This window comes from Phyllobates terribilis, unplaced genomic scaffold (assembly GCF_046119375.1).
Source record: "Phyllobates terribilis strain yellow unplaced genomic scaffold, ASM4611937v1 Scaffold_2__4_contigs__length_985480577, whole genome shotgun sequence".
In the NCBI taxonomy this organism is placed as follows: Eukaryota; Metazoa; Chordata; class Amphibia; order Anura; family Dendrobatidae; genus Phyllobates; species Phyllobates terribilis.
The window spans coordinates 827,045,850-827,070,711 of NW_027362762.1; the positions used below are offsets into that span (position 1 = coordinate 827,045,850).

The 24,862-nt window shown below is 42.3% G+C and overlaps 1 protein-coding gene across 6 annotated transcripts in view; it reads left to right on the forward strand.

Annotated features, from left to right (window-relative positions):
- The window catches only part of MYO1C (myosin IC), a 152,885-nt gene extending 138,815 nt beyond the window's left edge, over window positions 1-14,070 (forward strand). For all 6 annotated transcript variants that reach the window (XM_073667742.1, XM_073667747.1, XM_073667744.1 and 3 more), the window contains exons 29-32: window positions 5,045-5,115; window positions 6,537-6,634; window positions 10,641-10,740; window positions 11,523-14,070. In XM_073667742.1, coding sequence (XP_073523843.1) covers window positions 5,045-5,115; window positions 6,537-6,634; window positions 10,641-10,740; window positions 11,523-11,549 — 296 coding nt within the window. In that variant the 3' untranslated portion in view covers window positions 11,550-14,070. The remainder of the gene's footprint in view (window positions 1-5,044; window positions 5,116-6,536; window positions 6,635-10,640; window positions 10,741-11,522) is intronic.
- Window positions 14,071-24,862: the final 10,792 nt, after the last annotated feature.

A 24,862-nucleotide genomic window follows, 5' to 3' on the forward strand; every position in this document is an offset into this window, starting at 1 on the left:
CAGGCAAACTCTAAACGAGCACTTGCGCTCATCACTAGTTTTAAGATCTTTGTTTGCAATCGCTGAATGAATACATTCTTGTTTACTTCCGGAGTTAGAAAACCTTTCTTGATACAAGAAAACGTTATAACACAAAGTATATTTGGAAGTTTTATAACTTATCATTGTACAGTTAAAATGTCTTTCAGAAAACTTGGATAACCTCCTTTCAATAGGAATTCCTACATGTAGTCAATGTGACACGGCCAAATCATATAATAGGAGTTCTCAATTTGCTTATCTAGATACATACGCTTTCTTCCCCTGCCACAGCTCAACATGGCCAACGCCGCTCCTGCCAGCATTGCTGTCATCCAATATTGTCCACTGTCTGAGACTGACTCATAAAAGTAGCAGACGATGATTGCCCCCGGTGCTCAAAGCAGGTGTCATCCCTATAGACGGTGCGCAATAATGCAAGCAAGTGTACAAAGGAGCCGCAGGGGGACCTGGAGAGCTGCCACAGGGGAATGTAAAATAACCATAAAGCAAAGGATTTAATATTTAGTTATTGATGTATTTTATATTGTCTGGTATTCATTTTATATGCTTAGAAAGATCCTTTAATTCCCTTTTTCCTTTTTCTCTTTTATTGTTTTAATGCACACTTTAGAGATAAGTTGGCATTAGTATTAAATGGAAATTTTCAAATTCTTTAATTTTGATCAAACTGCATAGGCCCACTTGCCATTTTATGGCCTCTATTGCCTTTCACTTGATTAAAGAAAAATAAATCGTAGACTATATTGTCATTTTGAATATTAGTCATACCAGGTGTAAATCCATCTGAGCTATCATGATTATTTTTGATTTTACTTGTTTATGTCATAGGTGAAGCCTGTCGGATAAGAGAAAGTTGTGCATTTTTAAATCCTCAGCATTTTTTTTTTAAAAGGTCATCCGTTTCACCAATTCTCTGCCCTCAGGCTCGGTTAGGTTTTAAATAATCTGAGCTTTACTTACTCACCCCAGATCTGGCGCTGTACCTTCAATGCTGCCCCGTTGTCTGTCGTTTGCCTGCAGCAGTGATGTAATGTCAACAGCACTGCAGCCAATCTCTGAGCTCATCAGCTCTGCCAATGTAGACTGCACGAGCTGGTGAACTTAATGATTGACTGCAGTGCTGTCGATGCAATGTCATTGCTGAATAAAAGTAAGAGAGACCTAGGCAGCGGTGAAGATACAGCGTGGGACCTGGGGAGGGTAAGTAAAGTTCAATATTTATTTTTTTTTTGTAACGCATAACTCAGCCTGCAGGCAGCAGATTGGTGACAGAGGTCAGCCCCTCTAATGTCTGTGCTCGTTTTCTGCTGCCTATGGATGCGGTTTTCTATAGACCTGCACTACACGCATGGAAATCGCAGCACATTGTTACGTGGCCCAAGGTCAGAGCCACCATTGCCATTTGTTAATTTCTCAGACAGTGATCATTTTGGTTGCATAATGTAATGTTATAAATCACGCTTTTATTCCTCTGTTGTTAATTAGTCTTCTAGGTAATTGTACTTTATTAATTGGAATTGGCCCACCTCTGTCTGGGAGGTTTGGCTCATTAGTTGACGTATTATGAGGACCAGTGATTTGTCCTTTTTGTGTGAACGTCTCCTCTCTAAATCTGGAGCAATATATTCTCCTGTATTAATTATCTCGCCTCGGATGAGACTGGATCATAATGAGCCAGTTGGTTATTGTTTCTAATCACGAAACATTTCATTTTTGGCTTCTTCAAAGGTAAAGGGCTTTTATGAGACAGACTGTTCTGTCTTATTGTTGGTTTTTAGCCATTGTGAAGCTGTCGCTGTTCCCACTCACCACACTTTGTGTTCAATTAGTGACTAAGATTTTGGCTTCAGGACTAATTTTGAGTGAATTTATTGGTTAGAATTTATGATAATTTGTTACTTTTAAGGCCAGTTTCACACGACCAACATTCACAGGTCGAGTATGTACGGTAATCTCCAGACATCGCAGTCCGTACTCGGAACGTGAATGTCGGCCTTACAAATAATTCATTTCAGGATCCAGTCTGGCATTCTTCAGTTGGATTATTTACAGAAAGTCTAAGAAGTATTAATTTATGGAATGTGGAAGGAAACTGTAGAAATGAGGAGGATATATAATCTCTATGCCATTGGTGGAAACCTGGACCCCAGAGCTAAAAGGATGAGCCATTAGGCTGCCAAATAAGAGCGCTTATGCAGTTTTTTAAATTTTTTGTTTTTTAGGAAGAATTGTCCTATTTAGAAACTATTAAAAAAAAAACAAAAAAAAACTGTTTTTGGCAATGTTTTTGTTGTTAGAATTAGCTTTTTGCTTCCATTTGCTGTGTTTCCCAAGCTGAAAACGCCCCAACAATTTATACGTTGATACTTTTCTCTATTTTAGAAAAAGTCACGATATCCACAATATGAAAAGTTTCCCCTTTCCTTTTTTGTAGCTTGTAACATTTTATGTCATCTTCATATATTCCGGGTCATATCAGGAGTATTTTAAAGGGGATCTGTCAGCAGGATTTCACCCACCAAACTATTTATATGTGTATGTAGTTCTTTCAAAAGACAAGACCAGCAATACCTCTACATGGCCAGTCTATTCCTCCTTTACTGAGAAAATGGTGTTTGAATTGATATGCCATTGAGGCTAAAGATCTATTTGTAGATCTGAATCCTCTGTCACTCCAGCTCTATTCCCCGCCCAGCACTGCCTCCTCCTGTTTGACTGACTAAAAAGATTTTCTGGAAGTCTTTTTTTGCTTAGTTGTTGGAGTAGAAACTCCAAGAATTTCCCCATCTCCACTCAGTTTCTGTCCCAAAACCTCCATCATTGTGCCGCTGCTAAACACCAGTATTTAATTTTGTAATTATGATTTGCTATTTATTGAACAGCTTTTTCTCCTCCTCTTATTCTTTCCTTTTAGGAAGCTGCTCTTCCTTGCAGCAATATGTGCGGGGTCTTTTCTTATTAACTCCTTCAGCTGGCTTTCCAGGTTGCAGACTGCAAACTGTCGTACAAGGAAGGTTAAAGGATCTGGGAATGTTTAGCTTGCAAAAAATAAGGCTAAGAGGAGACTTAACAGATGTCTACAAATATCTGAAGGGCTGTCACAGTGTAGAGGGATCATCCTTATTCTCATATACACATGGAAACATGAGACGCAATGGAATGAAACTGAAATGGAGAAGATGCAGATTAGATATTAGAAAAAACTTTTTGACAGTGAGGGTGATCAATGAGTGGAACAGGCGGCCATGAGAGGTTGTGAGTTCTCCTTCAATGGAAGTCTTCAAACAGAGGTTGGACAGGATCTGTCTGAGATGGTTTAGTAAATCCTGCATTGAGTAGGACATCGTTGGACACTATGACCCTGGAGGTCGCTTCCAACTCTAACCTACTATCATTTTACAACAGGCTTCCCCCATGATTTGCCTTCTAGATGCGGTTCTTATACCAACTTTTGTCCGTCTTACCCCTCACTTGATATGCTCCAACTGCCTCCATATACATATGCTATGTTTGGGCTTTAAAGGGAACCTGTCGCGTTATTTCAAGCATCTAAATTGTCCCCAGTGCGTTGTTAGTGATGCAGTGTGCATCACTAACACGTTATTTTCATTTAAAACAGCACTCTAATCATGTCCCAAAAACACTCTATAAAGTTAGATCGTACCTGCTTGTTTAGTCATAGGGGTGTGCTTAATTTTCGTTCAGTCATGGGCGTCACTGCCCACTCAATTTGACTGATTGACCTGGAAGCGCCGACGTCACTCGAAATCGTTGTAAAATCCCACGCTTGTGGAGTGTGAAGTCGCTCTTGTGCAGTGCTGAGATCGGGCAGCTGCGCTTGCGCCCTGTGCAGCTTGGAGCTGCGCTTGCACGGTGTCAGGTGGGGAGCTGCTCATCACTGCGCATGCGCGGCTTCCCGATTGACACTGTGCAAGCTCAGCTCCAAGCTGCACAGGGCGCAAGCGCAGCTGCCCGATCTCAACACTGCGCAAGTGTGAGAGTTTACATTGGTTTCGAGTGACATCGGCACTTCCAGGACAATCAAACTGAGTGGGCGGTGACGCCCATGACACTGAATGAAAATTAAGCACAAGCCTATGACTAAACAAGCAGGTATGATATAACTAAAGTGCTCTTGGGACATGATTAGAGCTCCGTTTTTAATGAAAATAACATGTTAGTGATGCACATTGCATCTCTAGCAATGCACTGGGGACAGTTTAGATGCTTTGAAATGACGTGACAGGTTCCCTTTAATGTCTAGTGCCTTCTATTTATGTCTATATTTACTTTTCTTTAGCTGTGATATATACTATTGTCTTTCTCACTTTACATGCATTCCTTTTTTTCTTATTTATGATTCCTTATCACATAACCTACTTGTGATCAGGTTTGTTGGATTTGTGCCAATGGTCTTGTCTGGTTATATGTCTTGTGTTTTGGACGTCTAGTTGACTTGGGTATATTACATTTATACTGTGAGGTTGTTATTACTATACAGATTCACACCTGATTGTATTTATTGATGAACGTATTTCTGAGGGATCCAATAGTGCCTGTATATGCATATTTATTGTATATTTCATATATGTATATTGGTTTATGATACTTTGTTGATGGGGAGACCATGGTTTTAATTGTTTAAGCTTTTATTATTTTGTAGGTGTGCATCTGTCTCTGTATTGCTTTCTTCTCTTTGTTATGCTAATCGATCCTTTACAGTGGTAGCGCCCTATCTCTTACCTCATTTTGCTGTGCATCTATATTCTTTGTTTGTGTTTTCTTGTGCCGTGCTTTTCCTTAATACTCCAGGATGCAGCGCTGCCTGTGTTGTCACCACAGACCTAGAACGACACGCACTATATTTCTTCTAGTTTTACACACGCTGTAAATGTTCCTGCAGCGTTACTGTTGAGCGCCATTCCTATCACCACGGACATGCTGCGGCTTTATGACAATGGTCGGAAGAGATGACGCTGATATCTATACATTTTTATTTCAGGAATCTCTGTCAGCAGTCTGAGTGACAACCTCTTTGTTCTCCATGTAAAATGTGAAGACAACAAGCAAAAGGTAGCTGACGTTCCATTTATTATGTATTCATACTGTGTCTTTCTTTTGGCTATACAAATTTATAATCTATATTTTACTACAAGGTGTCTCAGCTCTTTGCTTTAAAATACTGTTCCCACTTAGGGTTGTTCATACCTTAGACTGTTAAAGGGATCTTGTCACTAGGTTTTCCCTATATAAACTGTAACCACCACCTTAAAAGTACTCCTGGAACCTGTTCATAGCCCAGCTGCCCCACATATCTAAGAAAATACCTTTTATAAATGTCTAATGGGCATCTCTCGACTCCTCCTCTGTCCCCGCATTCCACGTCTCTGCTGCTTTGATTGACGTGGCTGACGTTTCCTTCATCATCCACAGAATGTGTTCAGCTCTTGCACCTCCACTGGTAACAGGAGCTGCGTAGGCGCAATAGGCTGTGGATATGACGTCGGCCATGTCAATGGAGGCAGGAGAGATGGCGATTGTGGGAACCAAGGATGTGCCAAGCACAGTCCAGGAACGCCAGTCAGACCGGATGGCACGGATTAGCATATGGCGCAGAACAATTATAAAAGGCATTTTCTTAAGTATGTGGGGCAGATGGGCTTTTATGATGAAGTTGCAGATTTTCAGACGACTGAAAGTTGCTGGTTATAGTTTATATAGGAAAACATCTGGTGACAGGTTCCCTTTAAGATCCTCCATCTCAAATTTTGTAGTTTCTGATGAGAGTAATAGAAGTGCATGCAGCGCTATCTCTCCCAATCAAAGCTTTGGACACAGCTCGGTGGCCATTCGTGCTGCTGTGCAGGCTAAACTACAGGGGGCAGCAGTGCGGCATCAGCCCCTTAATTCTTAGGCTTAGTGCCCACAATGCAGAAATGAAGCAGAAATTTTCCTGAGCATTTCTGCATCTCCTTGGCAGAAAAACGCATGCGTTTTTACATGCGTATTTGACGCGTATTTGCATGCTTATTTGCCATGCGTTTTTCCAATGCATTGTATAGGCAAATACGCATGCAGAAACGCACAAGAATTGGTCATGTCCGTATTTTCTCTGCACAGAAAAAATCCTGACCATGTGCACAGAACTTGCAGAATGTCATAGGAAGTCATGGGATAAGGTATGCAATGCGTTTCTGGAGCATGTACGCGCTGCAAATACGCACCAAAAAACGCACCAAAAACGCATCGTGGGCACACAGCCTTAGAATTGGTGGTGGTCCCAGAGAATGGACCACCGCATAATAAATCCTACTATTCATGCCTAGAAGATGGGAAAATTCCTCCTTTAGGATTTTGAAGCCCCAAGGGAACTTTTTTAGCCATTTGGTATATAAACTAAATGTCTATTTAGATTGTCTATTTTGACAGGTTTCTGTCTATTTCCACATAAGAAGTTGTGAAATATGTTTTATAATTTGTTCTTTTGTCTCCAGGGAGATGTGGTGCTGCAGAGCGATCACGTGATTGAGACAATCACAAAACTTGCCATAGTAGCAGAAAAATACAACAATATCAACATTAACCAGGGCAGGTATGTGTGTCGCATGCATGAAGAGCAGATTTATTTGTATCCTCATATGACTGATGTAGCAGCCCAATTGGGAGTGTGAAGCAAGAGAAACTATGCTGACATGCCATGTTACTGCAAATCAATGCGGCCATCAGATCGATAATGACTGCATGGTTATGCAGGTAAATCTTTGGATTACTTCAAAACCACATGCCTGTTAACCAGCATCTTTAAAGCAACACCGTAGAAGCCACACTGTACTGTAAGCATAGAATTTGGCTTCACTGCTCCCACTATACTAGAATCCAGTCTCACAAGGGGCTGTCCATTACAGCGCCCTATCATGGCGAGGAGAGCGATGCTGATGACATTGTGTCTGCACATACAGCTCTGGCAAAAATTAAGAGACCACTGCAAAATTTTCATTTTCTCTGATTTTTCTCTTTATAGGTATATTCTTGAGTAAAATGTACATTGTTGTTTTATTATCCTTCCGAGTTGAACAAGTTGTGTGCTTAGTTTTTAATTGACCCATTGACTTAGAGACTGAGACTTAGACTAATGTACTGTATTCTGCAATTTTCTCAGCACAGCCCAACGATCATTGCAAAAAATTGCTTGTGAGTTAGTCCATTGACCCTAATAGTTCAGTGTTCAGTGCAAATGCTTCTTGATCTACACTCCAAACATGATAGGCCCTAAGGCTGTATTCACACAAACACTATATGAACGAACAGTGTTCACAATGTAAGTGTTGTCCAAGTGTAGATCAGGCAGCACTCGCACTGGTCATTAGTCATTGGGCCAGTACACATGTGTAATTTTCCTCACAGACCATCAGTTGATGCAGAGACAATCGCAGCCTGCATTACTTTGGTCTGAATGGCAAGTTTCCATAGGCCCAAAGTCAATAGATCAGTGAAAAACTAAGCACAGACTGACAAACTCTGATTCTGCTGGATCAGGAGGAATGTGTCCATTTGTCCATAATGACACGCCCTTAACATTGCCCATTTGCATGTCGCTGCCATTAACTGTCTGCTAATTTGCTATATACAAGCCGTGTGGCAATAGTTTACTGGCCTGTACAGACAGACGGACAAGGATTGCATGCTGACAGAATGATCGTTAATACACGTTCTGTACACATTTAATGGCATTTATGGCAGCACATCTCCTGTTTACACAGGACAATGTGCTACTGATCATTTTATTGTCGGCCTTTATATGGGTTGTCCTGTGAAGATAAGTGATCACCTGCCACTCCATTCATTCTCTTTTGAGAGAATCTGAGTGCAGCACCAGTCAGCCCCATAGCAGTGGCCATCGGGCATGTGCAGTGCTGCTCTAAATGGAGAGAACGGGGATAAAAGTTCACTTTTCTGCCTAGCAGAGCGGTTCCAGTGGTCAGACCTCTACCAATCTGTTATCACCTATCCCATGGATAGGTGATAACTTCTCTTCTCTGGACAATCCTTTTAATAGTTGCAACATTTTGATTGGGAAGCCTGAATTTTTTGTTTTATTACGTCCAGCATGATGTTTCTACTACTGAATGGTATAGTATAAGTTTTGTCCTATTCCACAGTAGAACTTTTTACAAAGACTTGGCGCCACTATTTTATTTTTTCATAATATTAATAGGATTAATATAATATAAATATTAGTGGACATCTCTTTTTCATTGTCCCTAATATAACATCCCAGATTGTCACCACCCTGAGCGCTCGTCGCCAGGTGATCTCGTGATCTTGTTTGTCACGTGAGATCTACACACGTGGTCAAAATTGTTGATACCTCTCGTTTAATGAAAGAAAAACCCCAAAAGTAATAATAAATTAAAAATCTATGAAAATGAACAAATGAAAGTCAGACATTGCTTTTCAACCCTGCTTCCACAGAATTTAAAAAAAAATTTAACTCATGAAATAGGCCTGGACAGAAATGATGGTACCCCTGAAAATAATGTGACAAAAGGGACATTTTAAATCAAGTTGTGTCCACTAATTAGCATCGCAGGTGTCTACAATCTCGTAATCAGTCAGTGTGCCTGTATATAGGGCTACAGATACTCACTGTCCTGTTTGGTGACATGTTGTGTACCACACTCCACATGGACCAGAGGAAGCAAAGGAAAGCGTTGTCTCAGGAGATTAGAAAGAAAATTATAAACAAGCATGGTAAAGGTTATAAGACCATCTTCAAGCAGCTTGATGTTCCTGTGACTACAGTTGCACATATTCAGAAATCTAAGATCCATGGGACTGTAGCCAACCTCCGTGGACGTGGCCACAGAAGATAAATTGATGACAAATCAAAGAGAGGGATAATACGAATGGTAACAAAAGAGCACAGGAAAAATTCTAAAGAGATTAAAGGTGAACTTCAAGCTCAAGGAACATCAGTGTCAGATCACACCATCTGTTGTTGTTTGATCCAAAGTGGACTTCATCGGAGACGACCAAGGAGAACACCATTGTTGAAAAAAAATCATAAAAAAGCCAGACTGGAATTTGCCAAACTGCATGTTGACAAGCCACAAAGCTTCTGGGAGAATGTCCTATGGACAGATGAGACAAAAATTGAAGTTTTTAGCAAGGCACATCAGCTCTATGTTCACAGACGGAAAAATGAAGCATATCAAGAAAAGATCACGGTCCCTACTGTGAAACATGGAGGAGGCTCTGTTATGTTCTGGGGCTGCTTTGCTGCATCTGGCACAGGGTGTCTTGAATCTGTGCAGGGTACAATGAAATCTCAAGACTATCAAGGGATTCTAGAGAGAAATATGCTGCCCAGTGTCAGAAAGCTTGGTCTCAGTCGCAGGTCATTGGTCTTGCAACAGGATAATGACCCAAAACACACAGCTAAAAACACCCAAGAATGGCTAAGAGGAAAACATTTGACTATTCTGAAGTTGCCTTCTATGAGCCCTGACCTAAATCCTATTGAGCATCTTTGGAAAGAGCTGAAACATGCCGTCTGGAAAAGGCAACCTTCAAACACGAGACAACTGGAGCAGTTTGCTCATGAGGAGTGGGCCAAAATACCTGTCGAGAGGTGCAGAAGTCTCATTGACAGTTACAGGAATGGTTTGATTGCAGTGATTACCTCAAAAGGTTGTTCAACAAAATATAAGTTAAGAAGACTTACATCATTTCTGTCCAGGTCTATTTCATGAGTTTAATTTTTTTTTAAATTCTGTGGAAGCAGGGTTGAAAAGCAATGTCTGACTTTCATTTGTTCATTTTCATAGATTTTACATTTATTATTACTTTTGTCAGATTTAAGTTATTTCTGTGACCATTGTGGGTTTTTCTTTCATTAAACGAGGGGTACCAACAATTTTGATCACGTGTGTATAACCTGTTCCATCTGACTGTAGTGCAAAGGATGCTTCCATCAGTGGTCACCGATCAAATGTCATGAGAAGGCCGGGTTGATGCAGCACTCATAGGGGTGGGGGTGGGGTCTGAGACGGGAGGTAAATATGCTTTTTTATTTTTTTTTTATTTTACTAGGCACATTATGGTCATTGAAGTGTGGTGGTCCAGTAGTGGACAGCCCCTTTAAACAGAGTTTGACGATGTGAAGTCAGATGTTTTCCTAACTACTAGTAGTAGACTGGCAATATATACAACAGAACCTTAATGCACTGGCCTTAAACAGGTTGTTTGGCCCCACTTACTTCCACACCAGGAGGCGAGTGGTTGCCAATGAGGTCATTCATTATAATATGACATGTGTGCGATACCTGCCCATCATGCTGTGTCTCTGCAGGTGTGTGAGTCGCAACAGCTTTAGCTCTGCTCACTTCCGACGCAGAAGTGAGCAGTACTGGGCTGCGCCAGATAAATCCTTTAATGCCCTTTTGGATTCCTAAATCATTTTTTTTTTTTTTACATCCAACTTTACACACTCTAGGGACATAAGATCTTAGAAACAAAATAACCAGGGTACAAGTGCGGTTCATACAGGATCAGAGGTCACACAGTCATCTCATTATATTATTACTGTTTTTCCTCAGCATCAAGTTTACTGTGGGTCAGGGTAAAGAAGGCATCATCGACTTTACACCAGGCTCAGAATTGCTGATCGCTAAAGCCAAAAATGGACACTTGTCTGTGGTAAGGACTCCGACAACTGCTAAAAACATTACACCATTAATACTATTGTTAGTACAGCCTAATCTAACAATTAGTAACTGTGCTGTCACTAGACACGAGTTGTTGTTTTTTTGCCAGTGTACCCCGCAGTTTTCAGTAGGATCCACATGCAGTCTCACTTAGGTCTTATTTCACATATCAGTGATTTTGGAAGCCTAAAGGCCCCAGTAAGGCTAAAGTAGTGCCAACTCACCTAGAACCGTGCGATCGGCCGACAGTTTCTGTATGGGGCCTCCCAATTCTTCCCCAACAGAGAAGGATTCGGTCTGCTGAATTTCTGCAGCCTGTCATTGTTTTTTGGGAGGTAAGCTGCCGCCATAGGAATCTGCCAGCGGCCCTCTCATAGAGGATGGCAGAAAAAGAGCGCATGGCCGCTCACCCGATGCGGCTCTCTTAATCCAGGAGCATGGATATCCATTCTGACCAAACGTGAAATTCATAGGAAGGAGGAAAAGTTGCTTCCAGCTCCTGATATTAGAAAGTTTAAAACTGGTTAATACATGTAGGTTCCAAAAAAATATAACCATGTATAGAAGCGATCGACCGAACAATTGTTCAGCCAACAGTTCTCTATTGTGTATGGGGGTCTCAAAGCCGGATTCAGATGGCTGATATAAAAATTAGGTCCATCACGTCTGCAAAGATGATCTCTCTTGTCTGTCTGTACATTAGAAATATCCTGAACAATAAGTTGAGTTTATTCCTAATATAAGTGTAAACATTCTTGTCTTTTTACATTAAAGGTTGCCCCACGGCTGAATTCTCGATGATGAAAATTAGGAATTCAATAGGAATCTGGACTACAACCAAACTGACAGTTTCACTTGCACCCATTTCCCCCTCTTGTTGAACGATACCTGCTTTTTATATTTTATAGTTACCAAAGACCTGCGCTGCTTAAAATAAGGAAAGAAATCATTTTATATATTTGTGAAAGTCAAATATTTTATTTTATTTTTTAACTTGCTTTTGCACAATTGCACCCCTTCCCCTCCTCTGCTATCTTTATGCATCCTGTGCGGTAGGCCTAAGGGGCTTTCCCATTAAAATGGTGGTCCCTCGCCTCCATACATATCTGAGTAAGAGGAGGATAGAACATTCTTAGTCTCTTCCTCTAACGCCAGAGAGGCCTTTCCATTCTGCAGACATACCTGGCTATGGATTGGTTTCAAACACAGATTTCATAACATAAACATATGTCTGCACTAATTAAAAGAAAATACTTATTTATGCAATCTTAATTTCAGGTAAAATGTTATAAGCAGATTTTATAGCTTTTATTCTACTAAAAGATATATTGTACAACAGAAAAGCCTTACAATGTCAATGTATTGTGTACCAGAGAAACCCAAAGCCATATGTAAATGAGTGGACTTTATAGGACTTGAGCAGGACAAACCCTTGTCACTGTCTTTTAGAGGAAATGTCCATTGAAAAAAAAAAACACATGTTTTGTAAATGTAAGAAATACTAAGATGTGCAATATATATATATTGTGTAGGGCACCTTAACTAACGTTTGTTATATGAAGAGGAATCCTAATTTGCTCACACGTTTCTCTTTCACCATTTATTTTCTCATGTTTTCTGTTCACATTCATAGACTCTTTGGCTCGACAGCTAACGTTACTGCATAGATACATCGTCTCTACCTATTACAGAGAGGTTTACGTGTTCACACTGTGCAGCTTATGGGGCTCATCTGTACAGCGGAGAAGTCATTCTCCCCATTCATGAGGACCGGTGTGGTCTGTGTGCAGGAGAAAGGGAGGCGAAATAGGACTGCAGCTCTTATTTTCCAGAAGACCTATGCACTACAGTATACTGCACCCCTTTCATGCATAGACCTAAAGGGATTTTTCAGGGTTACTATATAGATGATCTCTTTATGAAAGGTCCTCATTATCAGCGGCACCCTCACTGATCAGCTGTATTCAGCTCCAGCAGCTCCCAGGCGTGAACAGTGCAGCGCTGTTCCCTGTGTAGTGGCCGTTTTGGGTACTGCAGCTCTTCTGCTGTTGTAATGAAAAGTAACGGAGCTGCAGTTCCCGGGACAGCCACTACAAAGTGAACTGAGCTGTGCTGTTCAACGTCTTTCATTGTTTGCATCTGACCAGAGCTGAATTCGGCAAACAGTGTGGGTACTGGACATAGTAACCCCAGGATCTCATATTGATGACCTTTCCTAATGTTGTCATCTATGTAATAAGCCTGAAAAAACACATAAAAAGAACTTGTCCACTCCCAGTGACATGTCTGTTTTAGTAAATTCTTGCATTTCCCATTATATTACAATCTGGTAGTGTCTCTTAGATTTCTGTGTTGTGCTGTTCCTCTGTTATTCTTTGTAGACATATATTACTACTTTATGTATTACCATTCCTTTAGTTCTGATTGTTGACAGTGTAAGGAAAAAATATTGGTAAGTGGAATGGAAAATGCTCAAATGTCAAGTTTATTCTTCCAGGAGGAAGAACAGAGGAACCGCTGAATGCATAATTCTGAGAAAAGAGGCTTTAGAGTTATTTGGTGGGAAATAAGATGTTTGGTATAAAACACATCAGAAGAGCTGACAGGGCGTCTTCGAGGTCATTATTAGCAGGTGCTATCCGCACTCAAGGTCTTAAGAGGTATAAGCGTTAGTATGTGTGTTGGCTTCTGTAATGTGTGACCGCCATGAACAGACCAAGTCATAACATTTGTCTAAATGCAGTTGTACAAAAGCTTTCATGAGTGGCCATTCTTCACCACTGATGCTTTGACCAACGTGATTTTTATTTTTACTTTTTTTATACAGTTTGTGTTCGCTTTGGTATTCCTTGTATATTTTGTTTAGCCTCTTGATATTAGGCTAGTGAACTAAAGCTCCTCCAGTACACTGCCATGTCCCCCACTTCAGAACATTGTATTGCTATTGAGACCTGGTTTTATTCGGTTCTGTTTCTCTTAACCCTTTACTCATCTACTGCTTTTTAACCGAATGTTGACACACTACAGATTGGTGGTATCATCTTTTGTCTTCACATTTCAGATACCGGGACTTTAAAGTATATCTCTCACCTTTTTTACGCCATGGAGGCCTCCATATTTATAAGTTTAATACTTTCAGAAATCATACGCTTCATCAATGAAACGAATCCAAGCGGCTTCCTCAGGTGACCGATATGACTTGAGTTTATTGGTTCCCACCAAACAATACTGTGTTTCTTCTGAATAGGTGTAAGAGAAAATGCTTTAACACCAGTGATTACATTTGTGCCTTTCCACCAATAAATCTGCAGTTAATAACCAATGTGTCCTCTTCATTTGGTGCCGTACAGCGCTGGTTCTGTGTTTTGTATCGATACGATGTCTCATACGTTCTCTGCATCATGTAAAGTTTAAAGAATTATAAGATTCCTGGAGTGATTCTTAAGTTACACAGTGTAGAGGGGAATGCTTTGTTTTATGGAGGTAATATTACAACAGCTCTCAATTATTGTAGATCTAAACTCCATGAGCGTTGAACAAGGATACCCACAATTTTATAAGGGTCTATCCTGTCCCCACTCATCAGGGCCATTTTAGCGCATAGAAGCCTGTCGTGCCTCAGCATGCTCGGAGGTTATCAAAGATAGAAGGGAAAAAATGTAGCACTCTCTTTTCCAATAAATCTTTTGCTTTTATTTTAGGCGCATTTAAAAGATTTGTATCTGTAAATTTTGTGGTTTTGACAATGAAGTTTTTCATCATAACATGGTTGCTATGACTCAGGGCCGCATAGTCAGAAACGCAAAGATGGAAGTTTTTAAAAGCAAGTGCCGGATCTTATCTTTCTATCTTAGTTAAAGATTAGTGTTGAGTGAACCTGCTTGGATAACGTGCTATCAGAGCACGCTCGGTCTTATGTGAGTATCTTCGGTGTGCTCGGCTAATATGTTTGCCTCCCGGCAGCTGCATGTTTTCCGGCGGTAGACAGACCCAGCACATGTGAGGATTGCCTATTTGTTAGTTGCAAAACATGCGGGGATTGCCTGTCTACCACCGGGAAACATGCAGCTGCAGGGAGGCAAACCTATTAGCCGAGCAAGCTGAAGATACTTGGATAAGAACAAGCACGTTCACTCAACACTATTAAAGATGAATGAAACACAACCTGTCTTGGTGTTGGCAAATATTAACAAGCACAACATTATGCCCCACATTTACTATAGTAGTAAACTGAAATCTAGCCAGAAAAGGTTAAAATGTTACATCTAAAGTTTCCCTAAGCTTGAGCAAAAATTAGAAATGAAATGAAATAAAAATAAAGACTGGAGTGGTGCTTTAATAATAGGAAAACCCCCATTTACTAGTTAACGACTTATGACATACATTTTTTTATCATCAGTTGCTCTGTAAAGTATGGAGCCAGCTTAAGGAGCGGAGTCTGTTTCATAACAGGTGGATCCTTGCTGCATTACACAGCCAGCATTTCTCTGTAACTGCAGCGATTTTACATACTTTTTGATTGCTGCAGCTTAACCATTCAATTGCCACGATGAATCGCTGACAACAGCCTTTAAACCATGTGATTGTGAGTGCAAGCACTCGGGCTCCCATTGGGTCCCCTGCTACACATTTGTCGGTAACTGCTCAGCCATAGGCTGTGCTACTTCACTATCTAGTATTATTGCATTATACAGTATATAACCCAGCAAATTATCGCAGGTTCAAGTCCGCCAAGGGATTAAAGCACCACTTTATTATTATTATTATTATTATTGCACTGCTTGGGAAGTGCTTTAAATGTTAGTCCCCTGTCTCATACTCACCTGCCGCCTTCATAGTTTCCCAGCGTCGTTCTCGTTGGTCTCTGGCGAAAAGTGACCTCCACGCTGCTTCATGAAACACTAGAGCTGCCGGCAGGTCACTTTTCGCCAGAGACCAACGAGAACAACGCTGGGAAACTATGAAGGCGGCGGCAGGTGAGAGTCTCGTTCTGGCGCGCATAGACTTGTATTAAGATCGTGTGACATAGGTTCTGACTTTCGGGCAGTAAGAATCTACTGTCACAGGATGACGCCGCGGGGACGGAGCAGTGTCGAACCATGGTGAAGATGCCGGAGGGTGAATATATGACTGGATGCAGAGCGCTTACATTTAAAGCATCACTCCAGCGCTGAAAAAAAAAAAAGCACCAGTTTTTTTTTTCCAAGTAAAAATTAAACAAATATAAGAAAATATATAAAAGTTTAAATTACCTACCTTTTCCTCTTTAAAAGTAAATTAAATAATGTAACAAAATAAAACATGTTTGGTATTGTATTGTCCACAATAGTCTGATCTGTCAAAATATAAAATAATTTGAAGGGACTCTGTCAGTAACATCAAATAACCCCCACCCCTCAAATCTGCATATATGGACATGCAAGTCTTTTGAATTGTAACTCCACCAACACCCTTATATTTAATGTTTTTTAATTTATATGTAAATTAGGTGTTAAGTGCTCATTCACACCCAAATCACTTAACAAGCCTCTGGCTCCTGCTCACTGTTTGGATAGGTTCACACAAGCGTGTGTGGAGGGGGGGGATTCAGAAAAGTGGGACGATTTTTTTCTTACTTGTCATTCACAATCAGGTTTTTTTTCCAGCAGCTACTAATTAACAAAACCATTTACAGTTTCCTATGTTAGAGAACTGCAATGTATCCATAAAAAAATTGGATGCTATACTGAGTATATGATTTTTTATTTTTTTTTTCTGTGCACCCATAGACTTCAATGGGTAAGTCTCATACGATTTACGGAAGAAACTAGTGCATGCAGTCATTTTATTTTTCCACACGCAAATTTGGTCAGTGAAAAAAATCGCTCATCAGCACTATCCCATTAAACAACATTGGCACGAGTGCTTTACGTTTTTTTTTTTCATGGAGAGTACTCGGACTGAAAATACTGTGATGTGAACAAGCCCTCGGTGGTGTGACATGATACGCCAGGCAAGGAAATCCGAGCGATATCGATCGAGCTAAAGGGGCTGGTACTGGTCTGGGCATCAACCTAGAGAGGCAGCCACTCCGTAAGTGCTTTCTCATGGCCAGAGCATTTAATGCCTCATTTGCATATGAATGAAAATACTAATTTTTCAGAATGCAGCAACAAACAGAAGATACAAAGGCCTTGAAAAAGTATTCATCTGCAAAACAGCCATAGGTTGCTTTGGATACTATTCTACAACATGCCTCCTATCCATGAATAAAGGAAACTGAATGGACTTTTGTTGAGTGATACTGGATAAAACTACAATTGTCACACAAAAAAAACAAGCCCTCATATGGCCATATCAGCGCAAAAATAAATGTTATGTCTCTTACAACAAGGGGAGGGAAACCTGAAAATCCCTGGTCATTAAAGGGTTAAGAAATTCCAATAGTCAAAATAATGCATGCCCTTATTAATAGATTAGGTAGAGTCCTCACCAATAGGCATGAGCGAACATTTCAGTGTTCGGTTCGGAAAAGTTCACCGAACATTTCCGAATCCCATGGAGTCAATTGGGGGGACCAAAAAAGAATGCATAGACAACACCTAGAAACAGGGCCAAAAGCTGCCAAAACACATCAAATTGAGTGTAGACCCCAGGTAAGTGCCATCAATTGATCAAGAGTACAAGTACTATAATTATTATTACTGTGACCGACATTTATTCAGTTGCGCTTTACGTGTCAAAAGGGGTCACCGACTGGTACAACAGGAGAGAGGTTCCTGCCTACGAGGGTGCACTGTCACGGACGTGGATTGTGGAACCACTATGCCACGGACCCCAGAGAGCCTGGAGGGGCGTGACTAAGCGAGCACCAGACTGTTCACTAGAGCCTCTGATGGTGAGGTTAGACTTGGCTCCCTATGAATGCCAGGTGCCACTCCAGGACAGACCAACGGACGCGCAGCAGCTGGACCCAGTAGGACAGACTAGATGGTGCAGCAGGCAGAGTCTGTATCAGGAGTGCAGCAGGCAGAGTCTGTATCAGGAGTGCAGCAAGGACTGGTATTCAACCTTACACAACTTAGACTGCAGAACAGGAAGGTTCCACTACAGCCAACCCAATAGTTGGAGACCCAATCAGGATTCCCCACATTTAAAAACATTAGTGGCAGACGTCGGCAAAGTGGCATCAATTTCACTACTGTAGAAATAGTGTAAATAAGACCCACACCTCTTCCAGTACAGCCAATCCAGGAGATGGAGACCGAACCAGGGGTGTTCACATTGCCCTAAATGAGGGCCTAACACCACCGAAGTGGCATCAATGTCATCAGACTACAACTAGTTTAACGCAGACCCATACCTGTCCCTCTACAGCCAACCAAGGAGATGCAGCCTCAATCGGAAGTGTTTACATTTAAAAAAAAAATAGGGCCTAAGACCACCATTTCCGTGGCCAAAAGATTGGAGATGGTGGAGTTCAACCTCTTAGCTTTGTCATGTGTAGGATGAAACAATCTTTTACGTGACCACAACAGCGGGATTGAGGGCTAGCTGCATTGTTGAGAGAGGGCAGAGTACAGTGAAACGGACAAACTGATAGACCATGAGTGAGGTGCAGGTGGAGATGTTATGGTGGATTGAGAAACGTGTGGTGTGCTCAGAGAAACAAACACAGCAGGCATGTCCGCTTCACTTACAGCTGACGGGCTGTCACTCAGCCTAACTGCAGCAGGTATACAGCTGGTTCTGTCGGACACCTGTGTGACACAATTTGGCACGGTAACATATGAGGAGGAAGAAGCAGCAGCAGAGGTGTTTGATGGGGCGGCTGATGGTTGTTTATTGAAAATCAATTTAGAGTTTATCATGTTTGTGTACCCATTTGGGGAGAATAATATCTGCACCAAATGCTCAATTTCACTACAGTATAACTGAAGAAATGCATGGAGACCAAAACCTCTTCCACTACAGTCAACCCAATGGATGGAGACCCATTCAGGATTCCTAACATTTCCAAAAATTAGCGGCAGACGCCAGCAAAGTGTAATTAATTTCACTACAGTAGAAATAGTGTAAATAAGACCCACACCTGTTCCAGTACAACCAACCCAGGAGATGGAGACCTAACCAGGAGTGTTCACATTGCCCTAAATGTGGGCCTAACACCACCGAAGTGGCATCAATTTCACTAGAGTATAAGTATTGCAAAGGAGGCCTAAACCAGTTCCACTACAGCCAACCCAATAGATGGAGACCCAATCAGGATTCCCCACATTTAAAAAAAATTAGTTGGAGACGCCAGCAAAGTGGCATCAATTTCACTACTGTAGAAATAGTGTAAATAAGACCCACATCTCTTCCAGTACAGCCAACTCAGGAGACGGAGACCTAACCAGGAGTCTCAAGTAGACTACAAGTAGTTTAACGCAGACCCAAACTTGTCCCTCTACAGCCAACCCAATGGATGGAGACACAATCAGAATTCTCCACATTTCCCAAAATTAGGGCCTAAAACCTGCAGCAGCAGCAAGAGCAGGCATAGAAGCCATATCATAGACTGCAATTTCAAGAGATCAATGCAGCACACTCAAAACGACAACATCGCCTACTCTGTACAGTCTGCATTTGGGGTGCAAAAGTCCTTGGAGATCTATGACTTGTTCATCTTGATGAAAGTTAGGCAATCTACACTTTCAGGGGACAGCCGGGTGCGCTTATCCGTCAAGACACTACTAGCAGCACTGAAGACACGTTCAGAGAGAACGCTGGCTGCCGGGCATGATAAAACCTCCAAGGCGTGTGAGGCGAGCTCAGGCCATTCATCCATTTTGAAGACCAAAATGTAAAAAGGTCCAAACCCTCCCTGATGGTATTGATATTGAACTCTAGATACTCCTGCTCCATCCTCTCCAGTCGTTCACCACGTGTCAGACTTGTACTCTGTTGTGCTGGTGCAAAAAATGTGTGAAAGGACTCCCAGAAATTGCTTCTGCCACTTACTCTGCTGCTGAAGCTAATGTTTTGGCGTTGATAAACTGATGTGCCGGAGGTTGAAAGACTACAGCTGTGATGCACACTGTGTACCTCACTGTTATCTTGGGGAAAACTTCTATTAAGGTTGCTTAAAAGTTTGTTTCGATACTCCAACATAAGTGGGTCCCCTTCCAGGGCGGGAAGCATCTGGCAAAATTGACTCTTATAACGTGGATCTAACAGAGTGGCAACCCAGTAGTCCGCATTATTTCGAATCCTAACTATACGGGGATCATGTTGCAGATAGTGCATCAAGAAGGCACACATATGTCGGGCTCTTCCAGGAGGTCCAAAGCCAGGCTGTATTGCGGGCTGCTTAACACTGATGCTTGTTTCCTCTGTCCCCTCCTGCCAACTACGTTCAGACGAGAGGGGATGATTATCCTCTTCATCCTTTGACAGCTGCTCGCCCATCACCTCTTCCTCCTCCATTAGTTCCTCAGCTCTTTCACCTTCACTAACAGTTTGCCTGGTATCACCAAACCCCCTCGATCGCTGTAATCCACCGTCACTTGGGATCCGCCTGTGTGACGACAGTCTGGAAATTTGAGACATTGGTATCCCTTCCGCATCCTCATCTTCTTCTGGGGCCACCACCTTCTGCCGCAGGTTATTCAAAGTTTGCTCCAGCATGTATATGACCGGAATGGAATAGTGATGCTGATGATGGCATCGTCAGCACTAACCAGTTTAGTAGCCATTTCAAAACCGTGCAGAAGGGTGCAGAGGTCCTTAATTTGTTCCCACTCCGCAAACGTGATATGCCCCAAGTCTGTACTGCGTTGTCCCAAGCTATAAGTCATGACATACTGCGTCAGAGCTCGTTGCTGCTCGCACAGTCGCTGCAACGTGTGCAGAGTGGAATTCCACCACGTTGGCACATCACAGATCAACCTGTTAACACGGACAAAGACCTCTGCATTGATGCAAGTTAATGACATGAGGGGTGCGAACGGAGGGAGTGAGCACACAGCTTCTGTACTTTGTGAAGCAGCTCATCCAGGCCAGGATAGTGGCAGAGAAATTGCTGTACCACCAGGTTGAGGACGTGAGCCATGCAAGGCACGTGTGCGAGCTTGCCTCAGCCTAGGGTCGCTAACAGGTTCACACCGTTATTGCACACGGCCTTCCCTGGCTCTAGGTTCAGCGGAGACAGCCATTGCTCAAACTGAGCCTGGAGAGCTGCCCACAACTCTTCACCTTGAGCGTGAGTAGAGGTGGTAGATGTTACGGTGGTAGAGCGTGAGTGAGGTGCAGATGTTACGGTGGATTGAGAAACATGCGGTGTGCTCGGTGAAACAAACACAGCAGGCGTGTCCGCTTCCGTTACAGCTGACGGGCTGTCACTCAACCTGACTGGAGCGGGTAAAGAACCGGAGTTTCTAGGTTGGGAGACCTCCATGACAATACTTGGCACAATAACAGAGGAGGAGGGAGACGCAGCGGATGCGTTTGATGGGGCAGCTGATGGTTGTTGAGGTGCGCTGGTACACATTTCAGCGGTAAGATTCCCAGCGTAAAGAATGTTGTATGAGCATGTGAACGTTCATGCATGTAGTAGTCAAATTATTGCAATTTTTCCCTCTACTGAGTTTTTTATTGCAAAGTTTGCTGATAACGTGAGTTGGCTCATCCTTTGCAGAGACAAAAAAGGCCCATGCTAGGCAATCCTTGCTGTCCCTGCAATGCAAGCTGCAGACCCGTGACCGCTGCAGGCCACAGCCACGGTTGTGGCTAAGGATGCAGTGCTCCTCATGCTTGCATCACTCCGTGTCTGCACCGTAGGGCGAAATGTAACCTCCTCGTCTTCCTCCTCTACCTCCTCAGATGAGCTACTCGGCTGCGTGACTCTGGGTTCACACCAAGTATGATCTTCAACCTCGTCATCATCCAATGTGTTATCCCATTTCTCGCCCTCAGAGTGACCCCTCTCCTCTTGTTGCCCTGACAGCACAGTACAGTCCGCATGAGTCTCAGGTATCTGAGTCTCATCGGGATGACCTCCCTCCCCTGTGGTTAACGTCTGGTGACGAGGGTCAGGAACCTGCTCGGACCCTACTTTGTCCTGCCCCGAATCCAAGCTAAAAAAAATTTGGGCATCGGTGTAGATGCTTTCCTCCCTTTGACTATGTGACTGTTTGGAGTACACTTCTGATGCCCATGGTGTAGGATGGGTGAAGAGTTCTACAGACTCGCCCATCTGTGGTTCGCTACAGTCAATTGGGCAGTTGGCCAGTTGTGACACGGGGGGAAGCATGGGTAATTGGGGTGCCACCTCTGTGGACTGTATTGCGTGTGATATTGAGGTGGAGGAAGAAGAGGAGAGGGCACTGGAAGTAGAGCTTGCCATCCACTGGAGCACCTGCTCTTTCTGGGCCTTATCAACAAGGCCTATCGCTGTGCGGCTGCCAAAGGAAGGGAGTGCAGTAGGCCATCCACTAACATAAGTTGTCAGTTGTCTTTGGATAGGACCTGTTTGTGTTGGTTCACTAGTGCTTTCATTAACATTACCACGTACCCCATGTACACCTTGAACACCAAGCCTATTCCCCCTTCCACCACGCCCTCTCTTTTTCACACTTATGTTGGTCAGATACAGTGGTAGGAGCACGCAATTAAGTAAAGAAAAATATTTTTTTTTCCTATGCAATAGCTTACCACACACCTGAATTTCAGCGACACTAAATGACAAGGTAAGATATGGCCTGCCGTATAACGTTACTAACAGACAAAAGAAATCTGTTAGTGTGCATGAGGCCGATAAAACCTACGAGATATTCTCCAATTTCAAACTGAGATGTCCCCTGCTGTATTACTTTAGGAATATTTTTGGGTTACTCTGCATAAGCTCTGCGTCCAGCTGACTTTGACCGCCACTGACGTAGTAGCTGGCTTATAGCACTGTATGACTTTTGGCACAGGAAAAATATTTTTTGGACTGGGCGTAGCAAGAGAAAAAATGTATTTTTTACTCTGAAACCACCTGAAGTTCAACTCCACTAAATTAGTATCTGACACTAAAAAAACCTTTAGTGCACACAGCTTTCAATATCACAATAACAGAAAAAAAAACAGATTTTGTGCTCTGCAATAAGAAGCTCTGCAGACTGTGCAGAGCACAATTTCAACCCCACTAAATGAAAAGGTGCACTGCGCTTGGTTGATCACATTAGCAAGTGCAAAAAAAGATTCAAGGTATGCTGAGATATGGAGCTCTACAACAGCGGTGCACAGCACTATTGTATGGCATGTGCCCTCTGTTTCTGTCAGAATCTCAGTACTTGCACAAGAACACCAAAAATGTGCTGCACCAGCGGTTGCAGAGGTACATAGGCCAGGAATTATCTACACTATCTGACTACGATACAAGCGCCTATCTACCTAGCTAATATCTCTCATTACACAGGAGAACACTGAGCTGCGTCTGTCTCCAGCAGTGATATGGATATAATGGCGCTGAGGGAACATGGCCACTTTTTATATTGAGAGGACATGTGACTTATGTAGCCAATTGCAGAAGCCCTTATGTCTGGACAGTGCAGATGCTTCCTGCGCTATGATTGGCTGGCCGCGCTTTCCTCAATTAAAGTTACCGCCCACAGGAAAAACAAAACAGTGCGCCGCTGATCTGACCTGTTCTAAGCTTTCCACAGCCCCCACACTCACCTGGCACAAGTCACCGCTCATCATACACTTGCACTATGCTAACAAAATTGTTCAAAACGCCGTGGTTGCCATGTATTCGCGGCCCTACGCAAATTCGTCGCACTTTTCCGAATTTAAGAAAATTTGCTCACCTTTGCGATCACGAATCCGAATGTGCCATATTCGTGCCGAATTTGAAATTTTTGAACATTCGCCAAACAAATTTGCTCAACACTACTCACCAACTATCCTCTAATAGGTACAAAATATGGTACCTAACGGAATAGTAACTGGTTCTCCAGATACCACACTTTTTGGCAAAAAGGAATACAATTTAAAATGAATTTGTTTATTACACATTATAAATATGAAATGTTACAAATAAAAAAATCCTATAAAACACATTTAGACATAAAATTAATTCATAATTAAAGGGATTGTCCACTACTCGGACAGCCACCTCTTTACTATAATGTAGAATAACAAAATAAATATAACCTACCTCCCACACCAGTGCCCATTTGACGGAAGATGTAAAAAATAAAACACTCTGTCATACTCGCCTACCGGCCCCAACCTGGATCCGGTGCAGGCGGCTTTGTGGTCTACACAGAGACATGGAGCAGTGATGTCAACGCTCCATCAGCCGCCGGGTTCCACCAAGTAATTTTGAGCAGTGCATCATATGATGCTTTAAAACGCTGAACCCCTTTAAGTACTCCCAAATGATGAAGAGGTCATGATGGCAGGATTCCCTATAGAGAGAATACTAGTACTAAGGCCAAGGTCACATAACTGGGTCTGGGTGCAGCTCCATGCGCTTGTCTGCATTGTGGATGGTGCAGGAGCTGGATATCAGTACAAGCATTATTGTCATCCTAGATTGGGTGAAAGTTGTACAAGCCTCAGCTGTTTTTACACACAAACCTTAGGGGTCTATGCACAAAGACTGACCACCAGCACAATATGACTGATCGGTAGACCTTTACCGATTAGTGGTCTCTTAATTGTCTGTATTAATAGGCAGACCAAAGTAGACGATGCCCACTGAGCAATCTGTAGTAGACTGTTCAGTGCCCATAAGCACAGCAGAGAATGATGATCTTTTGTGCTGCGCAAAAGATCCTCTGACCCGATGAATGAGCATTGGTTGATCGGCAGCCTGTTTAACACCGAACGATTATCGTGAAACAAGTATTCTTAGAACGCTTTTTTGCGATTATCTTTCCGTGTGAATTCAGCTTAAGTTTATGTGGAACGTCACCAATGAGCATAACAAATAGATTAATGGCATCATATGAGTATATGCAAAATTGTCCAGAAAAAACTGGCAATTTTTCATCTGTCCATTTTTTACAGCCGTATGTCTTTTTGTACATCCATATGGCATCCTCTTATTACATGAACAATATAATAATAAAGGGCAAATACGGTTTCATATCCTACTGACATAT